At 45.4% G+C, this 9,360-nt stretch overlaps 1 protein-coding gene across 14 annotated transcripts in view; it reads left to right on the top strand.

Annotated features, from left to right (window-relative positions):
* Nucleotides 1-9,360, top strand: part of BEST3 (bestrophin 3) — a 74,442-nt gene that overhangs the window by 42,895 nt on the left and 22,187 nt on the right. For 10 of the 14 annotated variants that reach the window (XR_008617539.1, XR_008617537.1, XR_008617535.1 and 7 more), the window contains 2 exons: nucleotides 1,186-3,379; nucleotides 6,940-9,326. The exons of 2 other annotated variants lie outside the window; for them this stretch is intronic. Coding sequence is in view for 2 of the 12 variants with exons in the window: in XM_028490374.2 (XP_028346175.1) it covers nucleotides 1,186-2,116 (931 nt within the window). In the remaining 10 variants the exon portion in view is untranslated. Of the gene's footprint in view, nucleotides 1-1,185; nucleotides 6,882-6,939; nucleotides 9,327-9,360 lie in introns of those variants that run through there. 2 more of the 14 variants (XM_028490374.2, XM_028490382.2) reach the window with 2 other exon arrangements.

Genomic DNA, 9,360 nt, shown 5'->3' with positions numbered 1-9,360 from the left:
GCGCGTCCGGAGCCTGTGCTCCGCGACGGGAGAGGCCACGGCAGTGAGAGGCCCGCGTACCGCACAAAAAAAAAAAAAAAAAAAAAAAAATTCAACAGGATATTCTTAGCAATAACAAATCCATCAGATTTAATCACCAGCGGAGCCCAACTGCATTGCAAGTCCATACCACCTTCATGGATGTACTCTTTCCCACAAGTACAGAAGTGCAAAGCATGGACCAGGAATGTTAGCAAATGACCTCTGGGCAAGGACTGTATTTTACACATTATTCTGCCCCCGGGCTCTGCCTCATCTCTTGACACCTACGTAGCAGACTTTATATAGAAGAGATTAAGAACAAAGGCTTTGGAATCAGACTTCTGGGTTTAGCCCTCACTAGCTACATAGCCTTAATGAATCTCTCAGGGCCTCAGTTTCCTCACCTGCAGAATGTGAATAATAATGATACTAACATATACGATTACTGTGATAACTGAATGAATTAATACATGGAAGGTGCATAGTCAGTAAATGTTAGCTGTTGTTTGGATTGTCTTGAATTCAGCTGTGATCCATTGTTTTGGGGGGTTATATGGGTCCTGGGAAAACATGACTTTAGTTCACCTGTAACAAGGGAGAAAGAACATATACTGTATCTTTTTTTTTTTAATGTCTAAGTCTCTAGGTCAGTGATTCTCAAAATATGGGCTGGGGACCTCTGGAAATCCCCAAGAACCAAGACCCCAAGACCCAAGTCCTTAAGGTCAAAATTACTTTCATAATAACATTAAACTGTTACCTGCATTTTTCACTCTTGTCTTTTTTTGAGGGTACGGTAGAATTTTCCAGAGGCTATGTAGTGATGTCATCACTTAGTTAATGGAATGTGTGCTTGCACATTCTTGTGCTTTTTCATATTCCTCAGTCATCATTTCTCACACAGTAAATAGCAACAGCTCTAACCACATAAACAAATCTCGCCAGGGTACTCAGTAATTTTTTAGAAGTTTAAAAGGGTCCAGTGACCCAAAAGTTTGAGAACCTCTGCTAGATTATCTCCAGTTAAAGTCCCCCTCCCTCCTCCCTTTCAAAATCTGTAATGTGAAAATACCGAACTCAGTCCTTACCTTTGAGCCTCTGGCCCCAACACAAAGTTAGGCCCCTGAAGCTGCTCTGCCTGCATTTTGTCCTTGTGTGTTTCAGACTGTCGGGGTCCGACCTGCCTGGCGAGGACTGGCTATGGGATTATGAGAAGCATGGCCATCGCCGCTCCATGATTGGAAGAGTCAAGAGGTTCCTGAGCACCCACGAACGCACCTCCAGCCCCAGGAGGAGAAGCTACGGGAGACAGGCCAGCGACAGCTCCACGTTCTTACCCCCGGGGGACCTCAGCCCAGCCAGGGACCTGCTGCATGTGCCCTCGAGAAGTCCCCACCGTGCCTCAGCCACCTGGAAGCACCCCTGCGCCCCAGAGGGGAGCCCCAAGCTGTACGCCAGCCTGGGAGAGCTGCCCACCCTCCGACAGGCCAGCCTGACTCCACCGTCCAGCGTGAGGGGCTACCCCACCAAAACGCCGCGGGTCCCTGAGGTACTGGTCACAGTAGCCGAAGCGGCAGTGCCCAGGGCAGAGGACGACCACCACGACTCCACTGCCTCTATCCAGAGCTCTGACTTCACTGGGGTTCAGCCGAGCAGGACTGGGCAGCAGGAGGACCCTGTGGGGTCAGTCCCGTTCCCCTCAGAGAAAGGGGCACCTTCTAGGGACCCCAGTTCCCAGACTGTTCCAGCCAAAGCTGAGAGAAACCTCCTCCAGTTTGCCTCTGAGGAGGACCCTCATGAGAGTGACAAGTCCCCAAAAAGGTGGAGCCTCCCGAGGTTCGTGGAGTCCAGCCGCACCTCCCTGGCAGGCCTATGTCCGGATCCCGTGAGCCCTGAGCCAGTTCCTTTACTTGACACAGAAACATCCTCAGAGACCGGTGGAATCAACATTGCGGCTGGTTCTCGAGTCTCTCCTGATGTGCTCTATTTAATGGAAAACCTGGACACCAAGGAAACGGATATCATAGAGTTTAACCACGAGCAAAGGGAGGAGTCACCCAAAGGAAGGCCAGAAAGTTCTAGGACCTGGCTCTAGCCTAGATTCTTACTTTCCCAAAAGTTCAAGTATTAGTTCCAGAACATACCTGGGGGCTGGTCAATTTATTTTTTAAATGATCATACTGTATAAGCTACTTAAAACTTTGAAGGGCATTACGATCCTGACTTTTTGAGACCTGAGAAAATCAAACACATTCACGCCACCCACTACAAAGTGACTTTCATGGAAGTTACGCAGACCACAGTGACGTATCTTAACCAAATAAGGAATCTTAAATACAGAAATATATATGCCTTATAAATTCATAGACTGATAGCTTTGCAAAGGGCTTTACAGATCATGGTCCAATCCCCTAGTTTTGCCAATAGAGAAACAAAGGATTCTCTCTTCCCTTTTTTTTTTTTTTCCCTTTCATCTTTTCTTCCGTTATAAAGACAGGCAGGTGGCTCATACGATGCCTCAAAAGCCCCCCTAATGCTGATTTCTTGTTTGAGGCTTTCAAACCATCTCACTCCACTTTCTATAACCCTTATCGTTCCCTAATTCTTAAGCCTCATCAGCATCAGAAAGCTCCACCTCCCTTCAATTTCCTTTTCGACCTCCGGGACTTCATTTTTCTCTCTTTCCCCTTTATTCCCTCATCCTATTGTTCTTCTAGTCCCCCTAGTCTTGCTGCTTCTCCAGTGATTCTCATCCGTCCCACCTTTCAGGCCGTAACATTTTCTCCTGCCAACTCTGTTGCTTACTTCTTGCCACAGTTTCAAAAGCACTAGGCATTGGCAAAGCCTCCTACAGAGCGATCAAAGTGTCAGTAAATCCAGCCTGGCTCCTCCCAGCCTCGCGGGAAGGGGCATGGGAGCTGCTGCGTCCCCCGTGCCCTCTCAGCCGTGGCCGTCTCTCTCTGCGTCCGCTCTTAGGTCTTGAACACCGGAGAAGCCACAAGGGCATGAGACCTGCATAACCAAATGCTATGGAACCAAATAACAAGGTTTCAAACTGTTTCACTCAGACTCTTAAAGAAAAATCCCCATCGTGTCATGACATGGGACCAGTTACTGTGTCTGCCAGGTTGTCTGGGATGAAGTAGGGTATTGGAGCTGGGAGGTTAAGGGGGTCCAGGACTGTATGATGGGGATGGGACATTGACTAACTTCCTCCAAGGAGTTCTTGGGTGGCTGTTTGTTGGGAGCACCCAACTTTAACTGGAAGGCCATGCTAATGAGTGCTGCTCTCACTATTTCTGTCAAATGATGAAGCTTGACTACAAACTCAAAAACAAAATAGCCCTGGGCTTCCCTGGTGGTGCAGTGGCTAGGAGTCCGCCTGCCAATGCAGGGGACACGGGTTCGAGCCCTGGTCTGGGAAGATCCCACATGCCACGGAACAACTAGGTCCGTGCGCTACAACTACTGAGCCTGCGCTCTAGAGCCAGCGCTCCACAACAAGAGAAGCCGCCGCAATGAGAAGCCAGTGCACCGGAGCAAAGAGTAGCCCCCGCTCACCGCAGCTAGAGAAAAGCCCGGGTGCAGCAACAAAGACCCAGTGCAGCCAAAAATAAAATAAATTAAAAAAAAAAACCATTCACTTTATTAAAAAAAAAAAATAGCCCTAATTGCTACCACTTATTGAGTGTTCCCACTAATCCTCACAGGAATCCTATGAATTGATATACTATTATCTCTATTTTACTTTATTATTTTTTTAAAGGAGTCTTTTCATTTCTCAATGTTAGTTGTTATTCTTTTATCCAAATAATATACCTTAGCAGACCAATGCTTTCTTTATTATTATTATTATTTTTTTGGCCGCGCGGCAGGTGGGATCTTAGTTCCCAGACCAGGATCGAACCCACACCCCCTGCAGTGGAAGCACAGAGTCTTAACCACTGGACCACCGGGGAAGTCCCCACCTCCATTTTAAAGATGAAGAAAACAGAGGCTTTAGAGAAGTCATTTGACTAAAATCACATAGCTAGGAAGTGGCAGGGCTTGGGTTCAAGCCCAGGTTTATCTGACTCAAGAGCCCACACTCTTGTCCAGTGCACTTCAACACTGTGCTGTGCTCTCTGTAGGGCCCTGAATCTACCAGCAATTTGCCCAGAATTCCAGAGGATGCCCCATGGGAGCCAGGCCTAGCCTTGGAGGCCTTTCTGGGTCCTCCCTGCTTAAGTCCACCTGGACCTTATATGCATGTGTACAGGAGGGCAGTGCTCCAACTTGAAGCCTAGCCATGGTCCTCTTCATTTTTCTGACAGATGAAAGTTAGCAGGACCCTCTCCTTCCTTCCCCAGCTCCTCTCATTATGCAATGTTATAATGTGCTATAACATTAGCACATTTTTACAAGACATTGCATCCAACTGGGCCATCCCATCTACATGACAGCAATGACATTTTCTTGAACTAATTTTTCTCAAAGGACTAAAATGGAAGAAATGCTCTACGTTGATGGTTCTCTATGTTGATCAATAGTGTTAGCACCTGGGAAAGGCACCCATGTTCCTGAAGCATTATATATGGACTATGCAATCAGGCCCCAATGCAACGCTGCTAAAACGCAGGAACTCTAACCTTCTCCCAGACTCCTAGCGCTATTTTCTTGGATGTTTCAACTTAAATCTTCTCTTCTCTTTGGCTTTATCTATTGCTCAAATTCAAATAAGTTTCTACTTAGCTGCTTTTGAAATATAATCAATTTGTGTTCCTAAATCCAAAGTGATATATTATACACAAACAGAATCATACATTTTGTGGAAGGCCAGGAGAGTTCATTTATCTCTGCTTCCCTCCATCCCTTATGCACCTTTGTCCAAAGAATTATTTAATTTCCTCAATATTTCATCAAAATTTGAGGTGGCCTCTATTTCCTCCTTGGACTGAAAACTGAATAATGGCTCATTCAATGAGCCCAGGTGGTTGAATTCAGCTATAAATTCAAGCCAGCAGTTGCCCAGATCAGATGAAGAAATTCTCTCTTCACTCTTAAATGAGTTTTTACCCAACACAGACTGAAGGTTGCAAAAACAAAATGATTTCTTCTCCTGTGCCTGATTGTATTGCCTGCCTAGCCCATCTTCTCCTGAGCTCTGGAAACTTCGACCCGCTGGATGAATGGTCACAACGTCCAGGGGCTTAGTCGTTTGGGCTTATCCATTCCAAGAACAGGCTCAGCTCTGCTCTGCATTAAAAGTAATCCACAAGCCAGAGGTGCAATGAGGCCAAGCCCTACTTACTGCATTCTCCCTCTGTTCTCCAGAGGTGATGACTCTGCCCTGATGCCAGGATCCACAGGTCAGTAAAGATAAAAGCCCAGGAGCTTTTTCTCTGTCATCCAAGAATTTAGGGATGACTGCCCCCCCAGAACAAAGAAGACTACTCTCTCCCCTCTTTAATGGTACCGTCTATTTCTTGGGGCATTGCCTCCACAGCTCCAGGCATCCACTGCAGCCCAGTTCAGCTAAGCTTTGGAAAATGTATTTTCAATAGAATGGAGAAATATATAATTTACCATTAGTTTAAAGACTCACTTAACTATACACCCCTCTTATTTAGTGTTTCCCCTCTAGCTTCCTCCTTCTCCAGAGAAATTGATTCAATCCTCAATCATTGTTCTGAGACCTTCTTATCATAAAGTCTGCTGAGCCCAGGCAGCCATGTAGTGTGATGGAATGAGGATGAGAAACCTCGTGTTTGACTTCCCTCTGAGTGGCTTTGTGAACTTGAACGAGGCCCCCTCCTCTATCTCTCATATTCTCATCTGTGAAATGGGCTCTTCTCTGCCCCACCTCACTGGCCACCATGAGGAGCTGAGGGAGTTTATGTGAAAAGGCGGGGAGCCCCAGGCAGCACTGTGTGGGTGACTGGCCCGACTGGGAATTGATGCCCCCGTGGATTCACCACGAACTGCAGAAAAAAGGACTTCTCCCGTTCCACTTTAGTCATTTGCTTATCGGGATCCGCTATTCTCCAGGATGCTGAGCTCTTTCATTCAGAAAGCTTGCCATTTCTCTTTGGGCTTCCTTTTTTGTTTTGTTTCATATGCTTCCCAATGTCTACCACATCTTCCTTTTCTCCAGCGTTTTTCTCAAACCTTCACTCCCCACAATAGCCGGCCTCATCATCATGGTGATAAATTCTGCTCCTAACCCATTTTACGTATCAAGCTCCTCAATCAAAATATGGAACTAGAAAAAGAATCAATTGCCTTTGTTCTTTCCACTATAATTCTAGAGGATTTAGCACCTCTGGTTTGCAGTTGGAGGACCCTCTTAGGGCTTCTAATCTCCCTCAACCTGGTCCTATATCAGTTAAGGGGGAATAATAACTACAACTGTAAAAAATTCCTAAGCAGGAGCCAGAGTAGAATCTAATTCCTTTTCCTCTTCACAATCATCTATATGATCAACATCAGTCATTTTCTGAAGTGCTGTGGTATCAATAGGAATAAGCAAGGATTTCCCTCATTTTGTCTTATGGAATACTCTCAGGTAGATCCTCAATCCTTTCACATGCTTGCTTTCTTTTTTTCATAAATTTATTTATTTATTTATTTTTGGCTGTGTGTGTCTTCGTTGCTGCACGTGGGCTTTCTCTAGCTGCTGCGAGCGGGGGCTACTCTTCGTTGCAGTGTGTGGGCTTCTCACTGCGGTTGCTTCTCTTGTTGTGGAGCACAGGCTCTAGGCGCCCGGGCTTCAGTAGTTGTGGCACGCGGGCTCAGTAGTTGTGGCTTGTGGGCTCAGTAGTTGTGGCTCACAGGCTCTAGAGCACAGGCTCGGTAGTTGTGGTGCACGGGCTTAGTTGCTCCGCGGCATGTGGGATCTTCCCGGACCAGGGTTCGAACCCATGTCCCCTGCATTGGCAGGTGGATTCTTAACCACTGTGCCACCAGGGAAGTCCCCTCGCATGCTTCCTGTGTTTCTTAGTTCTGTGAACCCTAATTTTTAGGACAGTATTTATGGCAGTGGTTATTGAGTCAAAGGAACCAATTCAAGAATACTAGGATTGTTCTCTTATTGCAAATCTTAGAGAACCCTAGATGTGGCAAAAAGAAAACGGAAGCAATTACCCTGGAAAACAGAGGCACAAAAACCACATTTGCCCTAAGTACCCTTGTTAACTGTGTGGAGAGTCAGTTTTTGTGTTTTGTTTCTGAATTAGTTCAGAAAATGGGCCCAACTCTTCCTTTCACCACAAGTAGATTTGGCCAGATGGTAACCTGGAAACATCTTTTCTGAACTTCTAGTTTTAGATATTTACCTAACAGAAGCAGCAAAAGGAATGCTGTATCTTGTCTCCTGAAAGCGGATAAGAACATTTCTAAAATACCTTTTGTACAGAAATGCTGATGTGTCCCAAGTTCTTTGTCTAGCTAATGGTTATTAACCTGAGGCAATTTTGTACCCAGGAAACATCTGGCAATGTCTGGAGACATTCTGGGTTGTCACACTGGGGAGCGTTACTGGCATCTAGTGGAAAGGGGCCAGGGATGTTGCTAAACATCCTGCAATGCACAGGACAGACAGGCACAACAACTATGGAGCCCAAAAATAATCAGATTGGGAAATCTGACTTAGGCCAACAGGAAGGTGAAAATGAGACAACCGCCAAGGAGATTAATGAAGAGAGATAATCCAGAGAAAGAAATAGAACTAGAAGAGAACAGATGAACCCAGCAACTGGCGAAATTCTTATTCTGTGTACAAGCTATGAACTAATCACAATTCCTCCCTCGATGCTAAAGGATCTGATATGTCAAATCCAGAAAAACTGGATGGAAACCCTGAGTTTCACCCTTAGAGAATTCCTCGGATGGCTCTTACCAGTAAGATTAATTAAACACCATTGCTAGCATGACTATAATTTTCTGAGAATGTAGCTTATATAAAGGGTGACGACAATAGATTTTGCCAAATATTATGTAAGGGTTTGTGCCAATAAACTGCTAGACCATGGATAGACACCTGATCCAGCTTTGGCCTTTATGTATGTCTTACTTAGGACCAAACAAATAAACCGTATCTTCTAGGCGGATAATCTGGTACTTTATTTTTCAGTAGAAAATAGTTAAAATGGGTAGGATCAGTATACCTCCTCCCCATGGGCCAAGCAAACTCACGGATTCCTCCACCTCATGCATTCTCCAGCACTTCCAGGAGGATAACATAAAAGAGGACTAGTGCAGTTCTGGATGATGTCACCAGTTGGACTTTTATTCATAATCATTCATGAAACATTAGCAACTACAGTTTCAGCTAAAACTGGGTGGGTGGGAGATCCGTCCCTCTCATCCTCCTCACCCATCTGTCACTCTCTTCTGCAGGTCTAGGTAAATATCAAAATGCCCTCTGAAGTTCAGCTGGTTTGCTTGTTTGCATGTCTGTTTGTTTTCTTCCTTTCATCCCCAATCTTGCTCCCCCTCCCAACCATTTTAGTTTGTTTAATGTAAAGCCCTTTTTTTGCAGTCTTACAAAAGGTGTGTTACTGTTTTGTGTGCAAGTGTTTCTTAACTTCTGTAAATGTTTATACTGTAGGCTTCAGCTGTTTCTTTGTTGGTTTGTTTTTCACTCCATACCGTGTTTTAAGATCCTCCCAAGTTCCCTGTGTACGTCTCATCCATTGCTTCTAAGTCCGGCACGGTCTAAGATGTCTGGGAGCTGACTTATCCACTCCCCAGGTTGCCTCCACCCCTCTTCCACAGTAAGCACCTCAGAGGCATTCCTTTATGGCCCCGAAGGAGTTTCTTTGGGGTGTAAACCCATGAGCAGAGTCACTGGGTCACAGGCTGGGAATATATTTAACCTGACCGCTATTGCCAGATGGCGCTCCAGAATAACGGCACCGATTGGCAGCCCTCAACCAACTGCACATCGTATCTCCACTGCCCCTTCCCTGCCACATGCCTGGCATCACCTAGGTTTCTAATTTTTCCAGTCTAACAAGTGTAAAGTGGCACCTACTTGCTGTTTAACTGACATTTACCTGCCAATTATACATTACTGGTTACTGCACGACAGTTATCTGATTTATTAATGACATCAAGTATCTCTTCATATACTTCTTCATTCTTTGGGGACTCCTCTTCTGAAAACTGCCTTTTCAAATTCTTTGCCCTTTTTTTTTTTTTAACATCTTTATTGGAGTATAATTGCTTTACAATGGTGTGTTAGTTTCTGCTTTATAACAAAGTCAATCAGTTATACATATACACATGTTCCCATATCGCTTCCCTCTTGCATCTCCCTCCCTCCCACCCTCCCTATCCCACCCCTCTAGGTGGTCACAA

This window comes from Physeter macrocephalus, chromosome 6, assembly GCF_002837175.3.
Source record: "Physeter macrocephalus isolate SW-GA chromosome 6, ASM283717v5, whole genome shotgun sequence".
Classification (NCBI taxonomy): Eukaryota; Metazoa; Chordata; class Mammalia; order Artiodactyla; family Physeteridae; genus Physeter; species Physeter macrocephalus.
The sequence above is the reverse complement of the archived record's forward strand: the minus strand, read 5'-3'. Positions and strand labels throughout refer to the sequence as shown.